Here is a 23,697-nt window from a genome sequence, read left to right as displayed (position 1 = left end):
GGCGTCAGATCAGCAGCCGAGGCGTCTGATCAGCTGACAGAGCGTCAAAGCAGCCGGCAAAATATCAGACGCAGAACCTAGTCAGAGCACTGGATCAACCGGCAGAGCGATTCCAGCCTTGTGGCAAATCCGCGCGCGCGGCGATCGGAGCACACCAGGAACGGAGCAAACGCGGCTCAGCAGCAGGGATGGCCGGCCATAGACGGTCACATTCACACAACTCACGTGGCTGGTACCGATACGCAGAGCCGGGCACAGCGCTGACGTCCCGGGACGCCCGAGCGGTGGGGGGGGGGGGGGGGAAGGGGGAGGAGCGAGGGTGGGGGTGGGGCGCGCGCGCACGACACAGCCGCAGCCGGCAGCGGCCGCGCCCGGCGCCGCCTGACAGGCAATCACAGCTGGCGCCCTCAACACACAAACAGGCGGCGGACGGGACGCTCGCCACATGTCGCCCGCTGTGTACACAGCACGCGCTGCCCGCCGACCGACCGCTCCACACTTCAGGAGACTGAGCGAGGCCGACAGACGCGGCCCAGACGCGGCCCGCCGCTGGTGCACGACGACCGGGCGCGGCAGAGGAGCGCCGACACACGCTATTGGAACGGGAAGCGATGGCAGCACCATACAGCCCCGGCAACAGACAGGTGATTGGGCACACCCGACCAAAGGGGCCCCGTGAACCGCAGATCGAGCGCGAGGGATGTGAAGCCCGGAATCCGGTCGCAGCGGAACCAGACGACGGCCGGATGTTTTCCGTAGCTCACAAGTAAAGGAGTGTCAGTCTCAGATCACGGAGAAGCTAACGGCAGGCGCTGGTGCCCGGCTACGACTACTGAGCAGGCGGGCGGCAGCAGCACGGTGGCGGCCGAGGAGAGGAGGGTAGGGTACTGCGCACCTGGAGGTGACGCCCTTCTCGGCGGTCGGCGTCACCATCTCGTTGAGCGCCGTCTCGGAGACGGAAAGCGGCGCGGCGCGCGGCCGGCCGGCAGACGTCAGGCCGTGCAGGCTCCAGGGCCGCTCGCCCGAGCGGCGCTTCTTGCTGCGCAGCACCACCTGGTGGGGACAGGCCGCCTGTGTCACCACCGACCCCGACCTCAGGCGTCCGCCGGCGCCAGCGGGTCCCCGCGAGAGCGTTATCCCAGACGAGACGGGTGCGGCGGGAGCAGACTCGACTGAGCCGGCTCTCTTTCGACAGCTTATTAAAGCATCACTACACGCGGCCGCTGAGAACACGATCAAACCCATCACCGGCAGCGGCGATGCTCAACTTGGTCAACCGTCTCCCCGTGATGAAAACCGCCCACAAAATCGTCCAGCACCGGGATATACAACCACTTCAGACAGTTTAAGCTATTACAATGCAAGGATATATCAGAGGCAGGTGCTTATGAACTGCGAAAGATCTGAAACACTATCCTTTCCGGTTTCGTTTCAGCCACAAGAACGGACCCGAGTTCCACTGTGCGCCACCGGCTGCCAGGCCCGCTGACCGGGGCCCCTGCTCACCTTGGGCGTGGCGCCGTCCGGACTGCCGCCAGGGGCAGGTGCGTTGGTGGGCGTGGCCAGCTCGTGGCATGTGACCATGCTGCAGGTGAGGTCCTCAGAGGCCGACGAGGCCGTCTCGGCGTCCGACTCGCCGGTGGTGTACTCACCGCTGGCGTCACAGCTGCTGTCCGTCACCTGGCGGCGGCAGGTCACCCGTCACAGTCACACTCAGCGAGGCGCGGCCCGTCACAGTCACACTCAGCGAGGCGCGGCCCGTCACAGTCACACTCAGCCAGGCACGGCCCGTCACAGTCACACTCAGCCAGGCACGGCCCGTCACAGTCACACTCAGCCAGGCGCGGCCCGTCACAGTCACACTCTGCCAGGCACGGCCCGTCACAGTCACACTCAGCCAGGCACGGCCCGTCACAGTCACACTCAGCCAGGCGCGGCCCGTCACAGTCAGCCAGGCACGGCCCGTCAGATGCCGCCACAGAGTCACGAGCCGGGACTCGAAGCTCGGCTCCCGCTGAATTTTGTTTGGTGGGGACGGAGTCCCAGTTCATTGTTCATGTACTGAGGTAGGCGCCTGCACATATGGCCATGCAATGGTTACCGCGGTCCCTGGCACAGAACTACCAGAGAGAAGACTAGCACCCACCGGCCATGCAGCTCGTGGGACCAAGGCATTGTCGGTGTGACCGGGGCGGCGGGCGGGGACAAGTGGCGCCAGGTGAGTCTATGAGCCGCAAAGCGACACAATGGAAGGGGTGTGAGCCGGGGACTGCCCATATGAATCCGACAACATGACTGCGGCGGTCGACGCCCTGCATTTCTCATCGGTCATCATGTTTGATGCGTTAGCCGGCGACCCCCATTCACAGCTCGTTCGGTTTGTGTTCGTTGGACTCGTTTCAAGGTGACACCCCTGGAGGACGGATCCGTTTCACACGCCTGGTAAGTGCTGCACTCCCGGCCCAGCCCGCGGGCGACAATGCGGGGCACGCCGCGGTGGCCTGCTTCTGAGAGCCGTGCAGGCGCGGAAGTTCCAGAGCAGATAGCGGGGGCCGCCGACAGGAAGCGGAGCCTGGCCGCTCGAGAGGGAAGGCCGGCGTCGTGTCGCGGGCACGCGACGGGCGGCGTGAGCCATGACAGGACCCTCGACCGCAGTAGGCCCGCACGGTGATGGCCGATGGAGCGGCCTGAAGTGGGCAGCGCGCGCACGGTCACCGGCCGGACTGTCCATCACCGCAGCCGGTCTACATAGGAGACGACGGCCAGGACCGGCGCCGCTCGATCGAATCAGCCGCGCGACACACGGCGTTTACCGGCGCTCACAGCCGCCGGCCGTGGCGGCACGGAACGCCGCCGATCGGTCACGCCCGACGCGCGGCCCTCTGCCAGCCACCTGTCAGCGCCGGGCGACGAGCCACCGAGCGCGCCACACATCAGCCGCTGCACGATAGCGCCGTGCAACCGGCTGCCCGACGGCTGGGCAGGCTATCATCCCTCCCAATGGTAGGCTGCCGTCATCAGGTCAGCTGGCCCGCACGGCACTGCAGTCGGCGCCGCGACCCAACGGCGCCGACGTCGGCTCGATTTCCAGCCGAGCGTTCGCAGGCGTGACGTCCGTTCAAGTCGCCGGTCGGCCGCTCGGGGCACGTGTCGCGCCGACCGGGCGGGGGCGGCGCGAGGGGCCGGCCCGCGGCCCGCTGCGGTGTTTATGACCCGGCCGGAGGCGCGGCACACGGCGGGCGGGGCACGCCACCGTCCGCCGCTCCCCTCGTCCAGCGAGCGGGCCACTTTCCAGGCCTGAAACGCCTATATGCCAGTAGCTGCACATAACGTGGCGCGCCTGGACGGCCTTGGTGTCCAGGGTCCAGGCGGCCGGCCGGCCGGCCGGCTGTCAATCAGGCCGGCGGCGGCGGGCGAGGGCGGACCGGCACCGCCGACGGCGCCACGCCGGCCGCCGCCACAGAAGGGGGAGGGGGACCGTCTGGGAAACACCGCCGCACAGGCCACTCGCCGACACACGCGTCGACGCAGCCGGTGACAGTGATCCAGTGAGATGGGTCGGCGGCACACTGCCGCACAGGCAGACAGTCTGTCCAACAGGTGTCCGTCTGGACAACGGGGACGCTGTATGTGACAAACAATAGGCGTTGGCCTTCTCCGAGCCACGCTTGGCAGGGAACCGGTGACCCTCAAACCGTGAGCCGAACGGTGGCCATGGCGGAGGATCGACGGCCGGATGTGGAGGCCGGCAGCTTGCACCGCACGCCACACGCTGTTACGCCTGACAACGCGTCAACGTTGGCTGGGTAGGCGACTGGACTGCCCCATTGTGCCGCGCCGCGCGGCTAGTAGGACTGTGCGGGTCTGTGCGGCTGGTAAGCCTTGGCCAAACACAGCCAGCTCCTCCAGCTGCCCCTGCCCCATACCAATACAACAGCAAAGTACAGCGCCCGCTAAACCATCACAGGTGTGGCTCGTGCAGACCACGCAGGCTCCGGGCAAAAAGCGCGCGCGTATAAACACACGCCGGGTGCGGCGCGGTGCCGGGCGGCGCACGCGGCGTGAGTCAGAGGCGCCGCCGGCGACATCACCTGGCGGCGACCGGGGGCGGCCGTCAGTCGCGTCTGAACGCACCGGCGCCGCCCGAGGCGGGCCCGGCCGCGTGCGACCGCGTAACGGGACGGCGCGACGCGGCGACCCCGCGCCAGGCAGACGCACGCCGCCGCCCGGTCACGGCCCGCGTAACTCTGACCCGGCTCGGCTGGCCGCAGCGGGCTGGGGTAACCGAGCCGCTCGGGAGGCCCGGCAGAGGCCACCTCCCGCCGACGCGGCGTACGCGCCGCCGCCGCGCTCCCTCGGCGGTGGGGGGCGAGGCGGCTCTGATTCAGACAGCACGCCACCGGCAAAAACGCGACAGGAATTCCGCTCGCCACGGGAGACGGGCGGCGGCGCCACGCGCCATCCGGTCGGCCCGCCCGGCCACGTAGCCGCCCGTCGGCGGGCACGAAAGACACGCAACTACACTGTGATCAACAGGTGTAGTTATTAGTTCTTGACTTACCATCACTTGAACAGCAGATAATGGTTGAAGAACGGTATCAGGCAGTTAGCAGGATACCTAATTATGCGAATACCCTATTTTCCTAATGAGCTATATTTTTAGCACCGATAATTCTCATAATAATTAATTAAGATCATCTCAAGTATTTTAATCATGCATTAGGATCCAACCATTGGAACATGATATGCACATTCGAAAAAGATATCCTTGTGATTGCTTGATTTCGTTGTTTAACCAGTAAACCCTAGTATATTTAATGTCGGTTACTTTCAGCATCCGTCCGGATAAGGCAAAAAAGAACAACTAGGAGCTCTAGGGCTTTCTTGCTGTTACCAAGGATGATCAGATATAATTAGCTACGCAATAAATCTTTTTAATGGCTTTGGGTCATCATCATGGCAATGGGTCAGCTATAGTGTCTGCTATTAATTCACTGGCTAGTGTCATAACGGCTTATGACCCAGTGCCAGTAGCACGCCGCCCCGGACTAGTTCGCCAGGTGCCAGGGTCGACACTATCCGTCACGTCTGCGTCGCGGGCTGACATAATATTTACCGAACCTCGACGGTGGTGGCGCGTCTCAGCCCGCGCCGACAGCCGACAGCCGACGGCGCACCTCGGCGGACCGGCCGGTCCCCGGCGGGGTCACACGCGCTGCGAGGAACGCAGAGAGGGGAGAGGAAGGGAAAAGAAAGGAAGGGGAGGTGAGACATCACACGCGTGGATAAGCACGTGCTCGCTGGTGGGTGCACGTGGAATTGATCTCACACCAGTAGGTGACTGTCGCTGTCGTCTGACTGTTGATCAAGAAGACGGCGGAGGCAAAATAGTGCGACGACAGCCAGTCTGTCGAGGCAGCCGGAGCGGTTCAGGAGCGGTTCAGAAGCGGTTCAGGAGCGGTTCACGAGCGGTTTGGGATCAGATCCCGGCCGAAGCGGTTCAGGAGTGAACTACGGCCGGAGCGGTTCCGGAGCGGACCACAGCCGGAGTGGTTCCGGAGCGGACCACAGCCGGAGCGGTTCAGGAACGGATCAATACCAACAGCCACGCGCCGTGTCAGCGCTCGATAGCGGAGCTCGATAGCGCGCTATATTTGTCTGCTGGCTGCACAGGCCGGCGGCCACCCTCATTCCTTTTCATGGGTACTGACATCAGGGATGTCTTGGAGCGCGACGTCAACTGAACACGGTAGCGCAAAAATCAGAACGCAGAGGCGCTGAGCCCCTCAACTTCCTGAAAATTAAGAATTAGCCTGATTGACATTGGCTGGATCAAAAATGGCTACGCCCCCCCCCCCCCTCTCCAATTTGGCAGGACAATTATTGGCCCTGTTCAAACGGACGGGACACCAGGCCATACTCCTGACGACAAGGGCCACCAGGGAGACTGGACGGGGACTACCAGAGATACTGGCAAAGTTACTGATAGGCGTATAAGCACCAGCGTTGGTGTGGCCCGTTCAGGTGGACCCGGCGGACAGCCGGTGCAGGCCATGATCACGTGCAGGTCCACCAAATCAAGCACCCCAACCCTGTCAGGCCACCGTCATACTGGCGATGGTGACGGGTCGCGGTCACACCACGCCACCGCCGGAGCGGCGCCGGCAGGGGCGTGGCCGCTACCTCCCCCCCCCCCCCCCCTCCTGACGGCCGCGGACACGGCATCCGCCCGTTCGAGCCAGCGCCAGCACTAGTCGCTCCTGTCCGCGGCGTACCACAGAGGCATTTTTGGAAGGACTTTTTCAGGAAACCTTTTCAGAAGGCATACGTCTATGATACTCATTCTCAAAAGACCGACCGATGTTAAGGATAGACCTTTAGAAGGCCAAGTTTTACAAGGTCAAGGTTTAGAATGTGCTTTCTCAGAAGCCTAACGTGCACAAGCCTTTTTCTCATAACGCCCATTTGTGGACGACCTGGTTTCAAGAAGACTATTTTGAAGATACAGACGCTTACAATGCCTGTTTTAGGCCTATATGAGAGCGCTGATGTTCAGAAAGTCTGCGTGCAGGAGGCCTGTTTGTAAACCATGCTCACAGAAGCTTTTGCTCAGAACCTCCTCTTCAGCGATGTTTACGTTCAGGGTGCCCTGACGATCGCGGAATGTGCTAATTCTATCATGATTACAATATCAATTATGCTCTGAAGGCATTATGTGCCACCGCTTATGCTCTGAGGACATACTTGATCCCTTACATTAAAAAGGCATACATGATCAGGTTGCTTGCTTTGGAGGTCTGCCTGATCATGTGCTCAGGTCTGCTTCCTCTAGACACAACCAAATGGGTCTTCGAAGCGCAAGCTTTGCTGCATTAGGTCTTCCGAACGCAGACGCTGAACAAGTACACCTCTGAACACAAGTAATAATCAAATGGCCTACCTAAACACAAACTAAGGCCATGTGTTCCTAACGGACATATGACATAATCAAGTATACCTTTGAAAGACAAATCGTGATGAAGGCAATCTGAATACCGACATGACTTTATTTGGTCTTCTGAACGAACGCCATGGTCAGCTAGGTCTTCTCAGCAAACACCTAGATCAAATGGGTATTCTGAACGTAAGCCTTGCCATAACGGACAATTCGAAAGAGTCTCTATTATGTTAGCCTTCTGTAAGAGCCGTCCAGCCAGCCCTCCGTCGTAAGCGCCGAGCGGCGGCTGGCGGCAGGTGAGCGGCGACGGTTCCGCGCGGCCGACCGGGCGCGCCCGAGCCGTCCCCGCCCCACACGGACACGGGCCTCCAGAGGACGGCCGGACACGCCGCCCCGTTGTATCGCACGCCTGTTGGCCGCCATCGGAGCGAGCGGTACGCGACTCGGACTGAGCCCGCGACAGCCGTCATTACCCAGACGGTAAACACCGCCTCGTGCAATAACGCCGGCCGGCGGGGCCGCCAGACCAGGTGCACACACCGCGCGACCGCCGCCGGCCGAACAAAACGCCTGTCGTCGGCCGGGCAGGGCGACATGTTGGCGTCGTCTGAGAGGCGACGCGACAGCGCTGAGTGGGCATCACAGCCGAGGCCGGTCTCAGCGAGCCCCCACCCCCGACAGGAGCCCCGGGTCCACAGGTCAGCGCCCCCTCCCTTCCCCCCCCCCCCCCCCCCACACTGCCGACCACCTACCTGACCACTGACATCCGGGGGTGCGGCGGCGGCGGCCGGCTCGCAGGGCCTCCTGCCGTGCTGACGCCTCAGCCACTCGCGCACGCGGCGCCCCTTGGCCTTGACCTGGCGGTGGAGCTCGAGCGGCGGCAGGCTGCGGCGCAGGTCGGCGCGCACCAGACTCTCGGCCCGCTCCACCAGTCGGTGGATCTCGCTGTCGCAGGGCGGCGCCGGCGGCCGCGTGGCCGGCGGGCCCGGCTCGGCCGCCGCGCCGCCGCCCGCCTCCTCCTCGTGCTCGCCCAGCTCGGAGAGCAGCTCCTGCGCCGTGGCGAAGCCGATCTGCTCCAGCTCGCTGTCGTCCAGGCCCGAGTTGTTGAGCCAGTCGGAGTCTGTGTCGGGCCAGGCCGGGCTGGCGTACTCCAGGTCCGAGCTGGCAGGCTCGTACCGCAGCCGTCGCCGCGCTCCCTCCGACTCGGTGTCGCTGTGTCGGAAGTAGAAGGTGCCGCAGTTCTCCGCCGGCCGCTGCGAGACACTGAACGGCTCGGCGCCGTCCGCTCGCCCGCCTGGCACGCCGCCAGCGCCGCCACTGCCACCTGGCGCCGGCGCCGGCGCGTCGCCATGGCGACCATCTGACGCCGCCGGCGCGTCGGAGCCGTTGCCGTTCAGGTCGGCGTTGATGACCTCACAGCGGACGTTGGAGGCGTTGACGGCGGCGCGGCGCACGCCGCTGGCGAGGCGGCCGGGCGCGCTGGCGGTCGACTCGGCGCCCGGCGAGACGTCGGCCGCCTCGCTCGAGTCGCTCGACTGGCCTGAGTTCTCGGACGAGTAGCCGATGTCGAGCACCTCCCTCTCCACGCGCTTAGCCGGCGTCGTCGGGCCGCTGCCGTTGCTCGCCTGCAGCACCTTCATGCCGCTGATGCTCGGCAGGTAGTCGTCCTGCAACAGCGACAGGCTGGCGTCACAGTCGTCGCGCGCGCTCGCCGGCGGCCGGGCGCGCCGCCGCGGCAAGTGCGCGCCCGGCCGGCCGCCGCCGCCACGTGTGCGGACAGGTGCGGCCGGTGATGAGTCGCAGACCGGCGGATTACGGGCAGCGTGCGCCGGCGGCGGCGTCACCGCCAGTCCGTCAGGACCACGCGGCGCGGCGCGCCGGGACGGCACGTCTGTCTTCATCACGCACCGCCAGCCGTCATCCTTCAGCGCCGCTTGAGCGGTGCGCAAAAACTGACGCAGCTAATTGCCGTCAGATCGCCGCAAAAAGCGGCGTCCGCCCCCTGATGGACTCCCGCCATCGGAGACGCACGGCGCCCGCTGTCGTCGGCAGCACGTGACGTCGGCCGGGCACTAGGAGGGGCAGGGTGGAGACGGCACAGCACTGCGACAGGAGGGAGGCAAACCGGGGACAGCGCGAAAGAGCAGGGACGGGACGAGGTGAGTCGGGGCCGGGTCGCAGCGGGGACAGTGCGCGGACAGAGCAGAACAAGTCGAGAACACGCCAGGGGCGGGCCGGGGACACCGCGCGGACAGAACAGGCCGGGCCGCAGCGGGGACAGTGCGCGGACAGAGCAGAACAAGCCGAGAACACGCCAGGGGCGGGCCGGGGACAGCGCGCGGACAAGCCAGTGACAGACCGCGGCCAGCCGGCCATCTGACGCCTGTCGGCAATCAGGAGGAGTGTGGAGCGTACCGGGCGGCCTGACTGACGCACAAATAAACGAACATGTCGCGTGCATCAGCGGTGCGTACGCCGCTCCTGCGGCCTCAGCTCGGCGGCGCTGACGGGCCGGCATCCGTGTGCTGAGTGAAGCGGCCCGCGGCAGAGCCGCCTGACGGCTCGGCTGCCGCACAAGCCTGGCTGTTCGGACAGCTAGACAGGTCAGCTTCCCCTCCGGCAGCTGAACAGGTCAGCTTCCCCTCCAGAAGCTGGACAGGTCAGTTTCCGTCGCACAGCCGCACAGGTCGTTCGACTCAGCCACCCGCCGCCGCTTCCACCGGTTGGTGTGGTCCGCGCCGAGACAAGACTGCCACCTGAGGCGTGCCCTGGTGTCTCCGCGGGCGCCGCCGTCGTCCGGTAACATACCACTGGCACAACTCCGCGACAGACGGCGAGCACACGGCTGGTCAATAGACGCCTGACAACGGAGTCAACGCGCACACGTGCTGCCGCCTGGCGGCGCTCCAGTGAGTTAGGATCAGTAGTAAACCGGACAAACCTTTGACAACACACGCAGCACTCAGGGAAGGTCGGGTGTTTTGGGTTTGAGCGCAGCACGATAGTGACGACGCCCCTCGCGGATGCTACCATAAACACCTGCAAATACTTCAGGGATTCCAATCACCGCTGGTGCATTTTCCCCAAAACGCCGGAACACGAATGCTATTTACGATTTCGCTGGCCGCATGGCTGCCAACACCAGCAGCTGACATGCCCCTGACCAAAGAACACACTGAATCTGTTATGGCAAGCATGTGCACGCCGACTCATGAGTGACGCGCCACTGAATACCAGTCCATCATCGGCGGCATTCCCCAGTCGCGCGCTGCCGAGGTCACACCGCCCGCCGCACTGCTGATCAGTGACGTGGAAGGAATGCGAGCTGATGGCGACCGGAGGCGTTATAACGACACGCGGTGACCTATCGGGGGCGCGCCGCACAGCTGGGCCCGGGCGACCGTCCGCCGCCGGATCCGTTCCGGAAGCGCTGACTACTTCAGGCGCGCTCGCCACCAGCGCTCCGCAAGAACACGCCAAGGTCGCCGGACTTCCACGGCTCTGTATTGCGAGCTCGGAAATCAAGGTCAGCCTTAAAACGCAGCGCTTGCGAGAGCGAGCGGAAATGTGGCCAAACTGGTCTGATGCACGCGCTTGGCCAATTACGAGTTAGTCCCGTGGATGTTTACGGCACTTTATCTTGTTCCAAATACTTGTTCGACAGCCGAGCGGTAATTCAACCATTGCGGAGGGCGCAGTCCGCGTTTCACAGCCTCCTTAACCGCTTCGCTAAGAACACCCAGCACTCATCAATCAAGTCAGTGAATCAGACCGTTCGTCCCCAGTTGGGCGCCCTACTGCGATAGACAGCGGACTCCCTTTCCTTCCCAGAGGTCCACGCTGCGCCCACCAGTTACAAGCCATGACAAGCGCTTGGGCTCTTCAGAGGACGTGACGTCTCCACCCAGCGCCTCCAGAGAGTGATGAAAGGCCCACAAAGAAGCCAACGTCACGGCCGGCCGGCCGTCTCGCCTGGGGTGACCGCGAGGTAACCTCTCACGCGGTCTCGGCGTTTCCAAACTGGGAGTGTGGCACGCACCATCGAACGGATTACGCTGCTGTTGAGCGTTGCACAATCGAGTGGCGGCGACCCGGAGCAGACCGGCCGTCAGCTCCCGGAGGAGCGCCTGTCATGAGACAGGGAGGCCTTCAGCTCCCGGAGGAGCGCCTGCCACGAGACAGACCGGCCGTCAGCTCCCGGAGGAGCGCCTGTCATGAGACAGGGCGGCCTTCAGCTCCCGGAGGAGCGCCTGCCACGAGACAGGGCGGCCGTCAGCTCCCGGAGGAGCGCCTGTCACGAGACAGGGCGGCCGTCAGCTCCTGGAGGGACGCCCGTCACGAGACAAGGCAGCCGTCAGCTCCTGGAGGAGCGCCTGCCCAAGACAGAACGTTCGTCGATCTTGGAGGAACGCTAATTGAGTAATGGTTGAGATCGTTAGCATCTTCATGACCAAGCTGCCACGAAAATTAGGCAGCCATCGTTATTCTGGCTTCAGAGTATTGCGCTGCTGGGTGACGGATCGCCCTCGGAGTGGTCAGCGGGGCGGGAGCGAGCCTCTCACCTCGAAGAAGGAGCCGGCGTCTGAGTGGATGCTGTGCGCCGAGGCGGGGTCGTCCCAGCTCCCGAGTCGGCGCACTTTGCTCTGGGGCTCGCGCTCGTCCTCGTCCGCCGAATAGCCGTCCTCCACGCGCGGCAGGTGACCCTGAGGAGCGGAGCACAGATGTCAGCTTACAGTACCGACACGCGTAGCGCGTTACTCCAGGGGGCAGAGGATCCACGTCAGTTGATAGCAACGACACGCGCAACGGGCTACCACGAGGGGCGGAGCAGGCGTCGGCTCACAGTACCGACTGCCCGGAGCACGAGAACCGATGACGAGACACGCCCTGAAAGCGCCGTCACCACGGAAAAACATCCGCAGAGACAGGAGCCTGCGCCGCGAGCATCGCCGTCACGCAATGCCACGGCAGCCTTCGATTGCGGTTGGGTTAGAACACCGGCCTCTCGCCTCGATGCCACATCAACTGACCACCGACGGCCGCACCGCAACGCCAGGAGGGACGGTCCGTCTGTCCGACGAGCCGTCCCTCCGACGGCCGGTCCGAGGACGGCCGCCAAGGTCGCCCGTCGCAACACACCCGCGCAATAGGCGCCATAGTCATCCCGGCCAGCCGGCGGCGAGGCGCGGTCGTTTGTCATCGGCCGTGTCCCCGGCCGCCACAGGCCACGCCGGCGCGCGGTCCGCGCGAGCCGGGACGCCGGAGAGCGCGCGTCCGCCGCCGGAACACAGCGGTCCCGCTGGCGCCGGACCACAGCAGTCCCGCTGGCGCCGGCCACAGCAGTCCCGCTGGAGCCGGACCACAGCAGTCCCGCTGGCGCCGGACCACAACGGTCCCGCTGGCGCCGGGCCACAGCAGTCCCGCTGAAACCGGACCACAGCAGTCCCGCTGGCGCCGGCCACAGAAGAACGCGCCGAGCCGCGGCCAGTGACTCACCGGTGCGGCCGCTCCAGACGCCGCACTGGAGCGTACCCGGCGTGTCGAGCTGGGCCGGTCCCGTGCAGTGTAGGATCGGAGCCGGGCACACAGTGGCGGAGGAGGGGAGAGGTCTCATCGAGCCCCGTTTCTGGAGAGCTGGGTCCAGAGGCGCACCACAGAAAACCATCTGAGACGCAGCACGGCACGACCATCCGCCCAGAAACATCTGAACGACCCGTGCTGATACTATTGTTCCATATTTTCTGGCGTCATTCTAGTATGGCCACCGGTAGCCACCGGCGCCATGTGAATACCAGGCGGGAGAAGGGAGGGAGCCGAGGGCCGGTCACAGGACGGAGAGGGGGCGGGACGGGGCACCGTTTGTCGGCGGCCCCCGACACACAAGCACATTCCGCCAGCCGACCCGGCATCGCTAACGTCATCAGCGGTCGCGGCCGCCGCCTGCCCACGGGAGGCGCCGCGGACACGCGATCTGCGGCACATTCCGGCGCTATCTCCGACTGCACGGCGCATTCTCGGGGGCGAGAAAGGCCCCCAATCGTGGCACCGACGCCCCAAGGACAGCTGGACCAATGAAGCGTCGCCATTGTGTCGAAGACGTGAGGTGGCCTTCGAACAGCTCAGTGATGGCACGGAGATATGGGAGAAAGAAACGCGCAGAAAATTCCAAACACGCGTCAATAGGAAAGCCATCCTGGGAAGGGCCCCGCTGTGCACAGAAAGGTTCATCACCCGCCAGTACGCATCGCTATGGGATGCTTCCGTTGAGGCTCTCTGACTTCACCACTCAGGTTTTCCTGGAACTATTGTTCAGAAGGCACAGACACCGCATCGTGTAACAAAACTATCACAGACAAATACAAGCCCACCTTACCACCCCTGACCATGGCTGCACAGTTCGCCAGTGTGAGAGATGGGATGGCGATTCCCCTTTGCCTGTTTATCTCTGCGGCTGCCTCCGGTTCCATGCGCCGCCCCCTCCCCTCCCCTCCCCGACGTCGGGTGCTGGGCGGTCTCGCATAATTCGCAGCGGCCGCACCAGGAGCCAGCCGACCGTCCGCGCTCGGTGTCGGCCACGTGACGTGACGTGACGTGACGTGACGTGACGTGGCGGAGCAGCTGTCGCCGGCGGACATGGCTCGCCTGTTTCCCACCGGCGGCGCAAGGCGTTCTCACGCGCCACGCAGCGCACGCCACACGTGCTGGCCCAGCCGCTACGGCCGAGGCATGCCATCGCCATCAGGTCAGCGCTTTGGCGGCCATCCGTCACGGAGGCGCCCACCGTCGACGCTTCTGTTTTGAACCGAGCGACGAACTTTATGACGTGTTTACTGCCCATGGCCGGCCGCACACGGTTTCGTCCGCCGGAACAGCGCAGCCAGCCTGTCTGCAGGCCCGCTGTTGTGGCGACGGGTACCATCCAGGTGGCGTTAAAAACAGTCGAAACGCTCACACGCATATAGAGCAGCCACATCTGGCCAGAGCAGGCCCCATTCACAAGCGCCGCGTACAAAAACCGAATGGGTGGTTAACATGAAAGGTCCTTCACATCGACAGGGTAGTGAAGCTCCCCCTGTCAAACTACGCGTGCTACTGGGGGGGGGGGGGCGGGGGGAGGGGCGACGTCCCCACCAAACCGGCGCGTGAAACTGCGGCAGAGCCGGCGGATTGGTCACATCCGGGGGCGAGTCAAACCGCCTGCCATCGCCCCCTTTCCCCAAACGACCGGCAAAAATGGAGCGTCCCGAGCGTTGGCGACGTTACAGAAGCAGCCACAGCCGCAGCGAGCAGCCGCCGATAAGCAGTCGCCGACACAACTGTCCTCGCTAGCGCGCGGCCATCTCACAGAGGTCACGGCGCTCACGCTGCCCCACTTTCTTTTGCGCTAAAACGGGGCGCCGGGCACCTTTCCGGACACGACGCGTTGTTTAAGGTAACGCCACGCAAGTCGTCGCGTGCCCTTTCATAAAATGTCCCCGACTGCAGTCATATTGGCGCTCAGGGGCCACGTCTCTAGCGGGATTCGAACCCAGCCCCCCACGGCAATATACAATCCAATGGTCATGACGCTTTGATACTCTCAAGTGAAATGTAACCTATCAAATGTCACAGCAGAGCGGGCGCCGCTGTTGATGCAGACGGCTACAACCCGGTCGCATTTCGTCGACCGCAAAGATCTGTCCGAACAATTTCTCTGTCGCACCAAAGCTTGACAGCTGTCAGGCCATCGAGTCCTGCTGGCGGGCGAACGTCCACTCGGCATTGGCAAGGCCTTACGCGCCAGCTATTTGACGACATTCCAAACATCAGCGATCGCATGAAACAATGGCCGCCTCTGGTCACGGCGGACGGCCGACTGAGCCGACGTGGCGATAACCACTGTGGCTGACCATTCGGATCGTGATGACTCCGGTACACAAGCAAATATTCCCATTCGGCGAGCATTCCAATGCCGTAATTGGTGGCCAGATATTCGGAATATGCCAACGTTCACCACATTAAGTAAACAAGGGATAGCAAAGCGCACGATTTTAACTTGTGGACTAGCCTCGAGAAACGGAGAGGTGACAAGAACGGGGAGACGACAAGAACGCGCCGCTGCCGCGCCGCCGTGCAGTTGCAGCCGGCGCCCGAAACGCCCGTGGTGGAAAGGACAGTTCCTGGACACCTCTACGCAAATTATCAGTCAGGTTACAGACTGAAGGTATATCAGGTCAAAGAGGAAGACCGCTGTCAAGTGCCATCACATTAGTGTCATGTTTGCGAATCATATAATTTTCAAGGACGGGGCCTGAGGATTTTTCCTCTCGGGTCAATGCATAGCTCAAACATTTCCCCTAGTGTATCACAGTGCTGAGAGCCTTCTGTCAGTCCTATCATTTGTGAGCTGCATAATTTTGTATCCATCAATTCAGCTAGATTTAAACCTCACAACCTACGCACGCATTTCCAAATATTCATGCGGGCCACAGGAGCTTACTGATCCAACCAACCTAACCTAGCCTAACCTAACCCGCATGCTCCGCTGAGCGCCGCCGGCGCGGGGCCGCTGAAGAGCGCCCGTGTCGGCGTCTGAGCTGGGTCGGCGTGGTCACCGCAGCAGGGGTGGTCGGGTCGTCCGGCCGCGCCTGAGCTGGGCCGGCGCCGTCACCGCGGCAGGGGTGGCCGGGTCGTCCGGCCGCGCCTGAGCTGGACCGGCGCCGACACCGCAGCAGGGGTGGCCGGGTCGTCCGGCCGCGCCTGAGCTGGGCCGGCGCCGTCACCGCAGCAGGGGTGGCCGGGTCGTCCGGCCGCGCCTGAGCTGGGCCGGCGCCGTCACCTCAGCAGGGGTGGCCGGGTCGTCCGGCCGCACCTGAGCTGGGCCGGCGCGGTCACCGCGGCAGGGGTGGCCGGGTCGTCCGGCCGCCAGGGTCTAATATCCAGCCGTCAGCGATCCCATTCCATTCCAGAAGCCCCGCACACGCGGCCATCCGCCCATGAACGGCGAGATCCCCCCCCCCCTCCCCCCCTGCCCGCTCTCACTAATCAGCTGCGGACCCGGTCTGCCCCGCCATGGTAGAGTGGGTCCGACAGCGGCTCATCCGAGCAGGGGATGTCGTCAGCGACACGCTGATGAAGCACACGGTGCCACCGGCTCCTCCGAGGAGGAGTGGCGTCCTCACCAGTCGATCCTCTGAGGAAGAGTGACGTCACCAGTGATTCCCAAATGAGGGTGACGTCACTAGCGGCTTCACAAGGGAGAGCGATGTCACCAATGGTTCCCAAGGAAAAGTGACCTCACCAGCGGCTCCCCAAGAAAGAGTGACGTCACCAGCGGCTACCGAGGGATAGTGATGAAATCATCAGCTGCGCCGCCAGCTCGCAGGGTGTATGCGTGTATGTGTGTGTATGTGCGTGGCCGGGGGGGGGGGGGGGCGGGGGGGGGCTATCAGGGCCGGCGTGGCGGGGCGGGGGCCGGACACGAGTCACGAGAGCCACGCTCCAGTTCAGCCAGTACCGTTACAGGGGGGGGGGGGAGGGGGGTGCACGTGCACACTACAAATCGATTTTCATGCCGGAGGGATATGTCATCGTATTAAAAAGCCCAACGCTCATGAAGCTAGTTATTATCGCGAATGCGGACCGCTCCGTACGCCCGCCAGTTCAATCACCTCTATTTTCCCGACAATTATCTCCGGGGACGTGTGCGCGGGCTTTAAAACGCCGGAGGGGAGGGAAGGGCGTGTGTGCCCCATCAGGATACGTGGCGCCACCAGGGGTCGATAACACGTGACGGTCGTCAGCCAATAGGATCGCTCCGGAACACACCAGGTAAAGTCTCACCCAATTTCAGCCGGTCACCAGCGGACCGCATGGACGTCCGCGGTCTTCACACTTCCGGCGCTGCCGAACCGCCGGCCGACATTGCCAGACCCGTCACACAAAGGCTTCCGACACGCGTCTTGCGACACGACTCAATCGCCGTAGAGAGGGCGGCTGCCGACGGCGTTGCATGCGGCGCGTCTCCTTTCACCGCTCGACTGATCTCAGGCCGCCGTGTCACAACAGCGCCGCACACAATCCCGCGCGCGCTCAGCGACAATGGCTCGAATTAGGCGCCGGCACGGCGACGGCGCCGCTCTCGGTCGGTCTCCGGACCAGGGCGAGTCCTCCCGGTCCCGTCTCCGGCTCGGGTCGCGCCGGCTGACCTCTGGTCGACCTAACGGCCGGACGTGGGCCGTTCCGCTGGCGCCGCGTCCGACACGCACCATCGGCAGCACGACGCCGCTGGCTGGCGGGCCGGTCAGTCCAGACCGTCGACGCTGCACGCAGCAGCCGGCCGCCCCAATCGCCCAGCGCCCACATCAAAGGCGGTACACTAACGACCTCATCAAGTTTGGGATCGCGCCGCTTCGAGGCGCAATCAGCGAGCGAAACGCTCGCAGTGCGCCCGGCCCGCGCCGGTGGCATACTCCACCGTCCGGCCCACGCAGGTGACAGGCTCGGCCGTCCGACCCACGCCGGTGACAGACTCCACCGTCCGGCCCGCGCCGGTGACAGACTCCACCGTCCGGTCAGCGCCGGTGACAGACTCCACCGTCCGGCCCACGCCGGTGACAGACTCCACCGTCCGGCCAGCGTCGCTGTCTGCGCCTTACTCCGCTCCTGAGATCGAGCCATTAACGGACACGAAACCAGACGCAGGTGTTTGTGAGATGAAAGTATTTTACAGGCGAGTAACGCATTGTGGTCATTCGACAGGAGAGCGGGCATCTTCATGAGATCGCCCTCCACTGTCCATGACCCGGGCGCCCAGCGAGGTCGCGGCCATTTCTATGGAGATCGCCGGCTTTTCGTCGGCGGGGCGGCTGTCTTCGGCCGTCAGCTTAAAGCATCTATTGAGCGACGTCGAACGCCTCGGCGCCAACCCACGCCCGCCTGACGGCGGGGAGCCGCCGCCCAGCGCCGTGCTCTGCGCCTTACGGGCCGCCAGCGGCGGCGCGGCCTTGGAGGAGGCGCCCCTCCCCGTCTTCTGAGCGTCGCCTTGGCCTTCCGACCCTCCACCGGCGGGCGCGGCTGTTCAGGCGGGCCTCGTCCAGATATCGACAAACACCAGCGGTGACCACGAGGACAGCATGCAGGCCGCCACAGCGGCAGCCGAAGTGCGTTGGGACAGCCTGGCGAGCCCTCGGTGGCAGCACCGCGCCATCCGGCAGGCTCAGGGCGCGTGGGCGCCGGCTCGAGCACGCGCACAGTCATCGGCGGCCAGCGCGCCACGGTGCTGCATTGGCGTGAGAATCACGCGCAGAGTGGCCGGCCGGACGCACAGTGCGTTTAGAGGCGGGACAGGGAGCTCGGCGGCGCGTCGGCACCGACGGGGCGGTGCGCGGGAGGCGGCGCTGCGCACACCGGCGCCGCCGGGCTGACGGAGTGACGACCCTCCGACGGCGGCCGGCGCCGCACAAGGAGGCCACGCTCGCGGCTCTGCATGGCGCCGCAGGATGGAGGTACCATTCCGTCGGCGCGTTATGCTGGTCAGATCGTTTAAACGGCTAAGCAGTGCTGAATCATAGCCCGGCTTGTCGGCCAGTCACTGTTGTCCACGGTCACCAGGGCGTACGGTGCACCCTGACGTCATTGGGACTTAACGACGCACTCAGCTGCGCTCCGACGCAGCCGGCGCTGTACCAGACTGACCTCCGGTGCCGCCGCCGAGCACCGCTCCGGCAGCAGGCCAGAAGACAATGAGCCCGGTCCCAGCCCGTGACCCGGTGACCTCGTCCGTGCTGACGCCTGACTCCTGCTCGTGACGCCGGCCAACTCGGCTCGCCCGGAGTCGGACGACCCCAGCGTGCAGAGCACATCCTGCTATTGAGCCGGCACACAACGTACCGGCCGTTCGGACCGAGTCGCACGCAGGCCCGCCGGCCGGCGGCGCCGGCAACGACCATCACGTGCGGCGGCCGCGGCACGCCGGGTCGCTCCGTCGGCGGCGTGACCTGATTGTAACAGGGCCGGCCGCTGGCCGTCCGGTGCCGCCTCAGCACGGCTCGGCCATCCGCCGAGCCGCAGCCGCCGGGACGCCGCTGGTGCAGCGCACTGGCAGCGGCCCGCCGGCGCGGCGGCCGATCGTCAGCTTGGAGCCAGCGCCGCGCGCCCCTTGCGCACGGACCGCTGACGCCATCACGCCATCCCTCACACAAGGGCACTTGAGGCAGGACGTAGCGGACGGGTCTCAGGGGGCCGGCGCACCCTTCCCCTGCCCGCGCCCATTCGTCTTCATCCGGTTACAATCCGTCACAATTTATTCCATCTGGGCGAACCGACCAGCCAGTTTACACGGAGGGGAGGGATGAACGCCGTGTTTCCCTCAGTTTTGTTTGCCGTGAGCACTGATTTGCTCCGCCCGCTTGTGCCCATCCATTTCGTCCCTACAGCAGGTGGACGAAAGTGCTCCGTACATTTCAATAAGGCCAGCCTAAGCCCAAAATATATTGCCGCGCTGCCAACCATGCGACATGTTTGGGCAAGCGACAATGACACCCTTTGCAAAATGCCCCGATTTTAGGCGCAATAGACGGGGCACAACGCATGAGATTGCCCGTAGCTAGTAGACAGCATGAGTCTGCGAATTTATGCACGAACGAATGTCAGCTAATGGGAAATTTACGGTGGCTGGCGATCAATGGCGGGTCGCGAGCACGGTGAAAAGCCGTCTGTATGTGGCGCCAGACGGACACAATGCGCCGGGTACGTAATCAGCGCGCCGGGATCGGGAGCGGGGCGAGGCGCGTGACGCGACGCAGGTGGCAGTCAGCTCTGCACGTGACCGAGCAGACCCGCAGGCTAATCCCGACATAATGGTACGGCCCACAGAGGCGCTGCCCGCTCCGGACCTCCCTCGTTCCCACATGCATTACATGGGCCGTGCGGCACGACCGCCACTCATCGGGACCGCTTGCCGGCGGCCGGTGCGGACTTGGCACACAAAAACGGCAGGTACAGCAGGCTGACGAGCTGGCACTGCTGCCCACTGAGTTATGACTGCTGTAAATAGCCGTGCCTCGCGGCAGCTGTAACTGTTATTCCCCGCAGGGCTTTGTTCAACACGCTATCGCATGCAGCTGACGGAGAACCGCAGTGAGGCGCCGTCCGGAGCTCAGACAGCACTCACCAAACACCAGCCGTCACACAAAATAGCGCCCCCGGTCTCAAGTTCAAAGGTCAGAGCGGACTGGCTGGCGTCCCGCGTGCTCGAAAATTAACCCAAGATCTCGGAGAATCACCGATCACGCACAGAGACGAGCAGTGAGCGGCGGCACTGCCGTGCCGTGCCGTGCCGTGCCGCATCGTGTCGTGCCGTGCCGTGCCGTGCCGTGCCGTTCCGTATCGTGTCGTGTCGTGCCGTATCGTGCCGTATCGTGCCGTGCCGCCGTGCCGTGCCGTGCCGTGCCGTGCCGTGCCGTGCCGTGCCGTGCCGTGCCGTGCCGTGTCGTGTCGTGTCGTGTCGTGTCGTATCGTGTCGCGTCGCGTCGTGCCGTGCCGTGCCGTGCCGTGCCGTGGCGACGTCCCAGGTCACACCTCCGAGCGGCGCTCACCGCACTGGGGCGCGACACGGGCCGCTTTGCCTCCCAAATGAGCAGATCCGCCCGCTCCTCCGACGCCGCGCGTTCAGGGCCAATATGGCGCATCATGGCTGGCCTGCGCCCGCACCCCACCCAGCCACACGTGACCCGGCCGAGCCATGTGCCTTTGTCGGGCCGCACGCACGCAGTCACGCACACTTTAGCATCAGCGGCTCGCCGCCGGCGTGCACCCCGGGACGCTGCCTGGCGACGGCTTCAGCAGGGCTTCAGCTTCAGTGTCGGTTCGAAGAAGATCCCGAAGGACAGCCCGTTAAGGACCACACAGCATGATGACCACCAACCCGTATGCCGATTTCATCCCGAGCCCGACCATCCGTAAACCCACCCGACCATCTGTAAACCCGCCCGACCACCTGTAAACCCGCCCGACCACCTGTAAACCCGCTAGACCATCTGTAAACCCGACCGACCATCTATAAACCCGCCCGATCATCTGTAAACCCGCCCGACCATCTGCCTGACTGGGACTGACCTGTTTGAACTGGTCGAGCAGACCCTCCAGGTGGCAGGTCCACTCGTATGCGCGCAGGAAGATCTGCTGCCAGCTGGTGTCCAGCCGGTCGGCCACACGCGCCAGTCGCCGGCGGGCGCCACCCTCGGACAGCTGATTGCAGAGCCGGCACACGCCCGACACGATACGGTGGTGAGACTTGATCTCGTCGTGGAGCGCCTGCGGACAAGACGGCGCTGCTGACTGATGGTGGGACACCAGCCCCATCAAGGCAGCAGGCAGCACACACCCGACACGATACGGTGGTGAGACTTGATCTCGTCGTGGAGCGCCTGCGGACAAGACAGCGCTGCTGACTGATGGTGGGACACCGGCCCCATCAAGACAGCGGACAGCACACAACGACACGATACGGTGGTGAGACAACGCAGCGCTGTGGAGTTTACCTGCCCGAGACGAGGATCGATGACATGTATAGGATGCACGAGGGCGGTACGACACATTTTAACAGGAAATGCAACTAACTGCCGTTTCCATGCTACACGGAATGTAGCTGGGTGTTTTTCACTACAACTGAGGTCCGGACGCCCCTGCTGAGCCCGAATGCGCGCTTGGCTGAGCGATGACGAGGCGCAGTGTTTACAAGCGCCGTCTGTCCACGCGGTAACGGTCAGCCGGCACGCCAGGCGACAGCGGAGACCTCTCGCGACCCGTATATGGCGGCGAAACCGGACGGGGCCGAGCGTGGGCTCGCAGCGGTCTGCAGCAGCGCGCCTGCACGGGCCGGCCGAGGCGGTATGAAGCCCGCCCGCCCGCCCGCCCGCCCACCGCACCGACCGAATGTGAACACGGCGTCGCCTGGCGAGCGGCGGAGCTGCTCCTGACCCGCCCGGCGAACGGTGGAACTGCGCCTGACCCGCCCGGCGAACGGTAGAACTGCGCTGGACCCGCTTAGCGAACGGTTGAGCTCCGCCTGATCTGCCCGGCGTAAGGCGTAATTGCGCCTGACCCACCCGGCGAACGGCGGGGCTTCGCCTGACCTGCTCGGCGAACGGCAGAGCTCCGTATGACCCGCCCGACGACTGGCAGTGCTCTGCCTGACCCGCCAGGCGTGAGGCGGAACTGCGCCTGACCCGTCCGGCGAACGGTGGAGGTCCGCCTGACCCGCGCTGCCGCCCAGCGTCTCCCAGTCGACGCGCCAGCTGTGCGGGCGGCCCGGAGACTGGGGCGCAGCCGGATCCGATAACATCGCGCCACCCTTTACCGGTGAGCAATCGGCGGCGCCCAGCTGAGCCGGTGCGGCGGGGGCCGGTCAGCGGTCCGGGCGGCGGGGCCGGCCAGAGGTCCGGGCGGCGGGGGCCGGCCAGGGGTCCGGGCGGCGGGTGCCGGCCAGAGGTCCGGGCGGCGGGGCCGGCCAGGGGTCCGGGCGGCGGGGCCGGTCAGAGGTCCGGGCGGCGGGGCCGGTAGAGGTCCGGGCGGCGGGGGCCGGTCAGAGGTCCGGGCGGCGGGGCCGGCCAGGGGTCCGGGCGGCGGGGGCCGGTCAGAGGTCCGGGCGGCGGGGCCGGCCAGGGGTCCGGGCGGCGGGGCCGGCCAGAGGTCCGAACGGCGGGGCCGGCCAGGGGTCCGGGCGGCGGGGCCGGCCAGGGGTCCGGGCGGCGGGGCCGGCCAGGGGTCCGGGCGGCGGGGCCGGCCAGAGGTCCGAGCGGCGGGGCCGGCCAGGGGTCCGGGCGGCGGGGCCGGCCAGGGGTCCGGGCGGCGGGGCCGGCCAGAGGTCCGGGCGGCGGGTGCCGGTCAGAGGTCCGAGCGGCGGGCCGTGTGCACCGGCCGCGCCGCCGACCCCGGGTCGGCTGCGTCCGGCCGTGGCGACGCGCCCCGCTCAGGCCGCACCGGTGTTATCGAGCGTGGCCGGCTCGGCTCAGCAGCTGGGTGACGGGCGCCTCGGCCGCCGGAGAGCCGGTCCCTCAATCCCAGCCGGCGCCGTCAGAGCAGCTCCCCCGCCCCCGCGCCGGCCCAGCCCAGCGGACAGACTCCTCTAATGCATGCGTGTCCGCCAGCCTCCCAGATGATTAACGATCAAATTATTCGAGTAATCGATAACCACCTCTAGGAGGCGGCTATTGCGCAGCGCCGCTTACCCAAGATGTGTTTTGAGATTTTCCGACGGTGGCAACCGTTACCGGGAACGAATCAGTAAATGGACTCCGCTCCGAAACGCACAGGAAGTAGCCACTTCTTCCGCACACAGAGCAGCACGGTTCGGTGCGGCCGCTCTTTTCGAGGCTGTGTGTGCCCGCCAGCCGCTGTGTCGAGTCGTGCGCGCGCCCGGCCGCGACGGTTTTGCGGCCTCCAATCTGCACGGACACGCGTCAGCGACCGGTTCGAGCTAGATGTGCTGCTCACATGAGCGGGATCAGGCCGCCCCGTCCGGTTCTGCCCTGGATACCCACCGGCGCAGTCGCTGAGCCGCTGCCGGGCGCCGGCCCAGCCGACCGGCGGCTCCATTACGGGTAATAACCGTGGGAGCGGCGGCGCGGCGAGCGGTGGCATCGACGCTCAGGTCTCCCGGGCCGGCCGACGGCAGGCCGATGGGAGCGGCGGCATCGACGCTCCGGTCTCCCGGGCCGGCCGACGGCGGGCCGATGGGAGCGGCGGCATCGACGCTCCGGTCTCCCGGGCCGGCCGAC

At 65.2% G+C, this 23,697-nt stretch overlaps 1 protein-coding gene across 1 annotated transcript in view; it reads right to left on the bottom strand.

Moving 5' to 3' along the window:
- Positions 1 to 23,697, bottom strand: part of LOC119094294 (uncharacterized) — a gene marked incomplete in the record, with an annotated part of 147,999 nt that overhangs the window by 37,099 nt on the left and 87,203 nt on the right. Inside the window, 5 exon segments of the mRNA XM_037217367.1 lie at positions 896 to 1,053; positions 1,507 to 1,680; positions 7,690 to 8,604; positions 11,500 to 11,640; positions 21,035 to 21,232. Of these exon segments, the coding sequence (XP_037073262.1) occupies positions 896 to 1,053; positions 1,507 to 1,680; positions 7,690 to 8,604; positions 11,500 to 11,640; positions 21,035 to 21,232 (1,586 nt within the window).

Source organism: Pollicipes pollicipes, unplaced genomic scaffold, assembly GCF_011947565.3.
Source record: "Pollicipes pollicipes isolate AB1234 unplaced genomic scaffold, Ppol_2.1 Scaffold_4002;HRSCAF=4701_pilon_pilon_pilon, whole genome shotgun sequence".
NCBI lineage: Eukaryota > Metazoa > Arthropoda > Thecostraca > Pollicipedomorpha > Pollicipedidae > Pollicipes > Pollicipes pollicipes.
The sequence above is the reverse complement of the archived record's forward strand: the minus strand, read 5'-3'. Positions and strand labels throughout refer to the sequence as shown.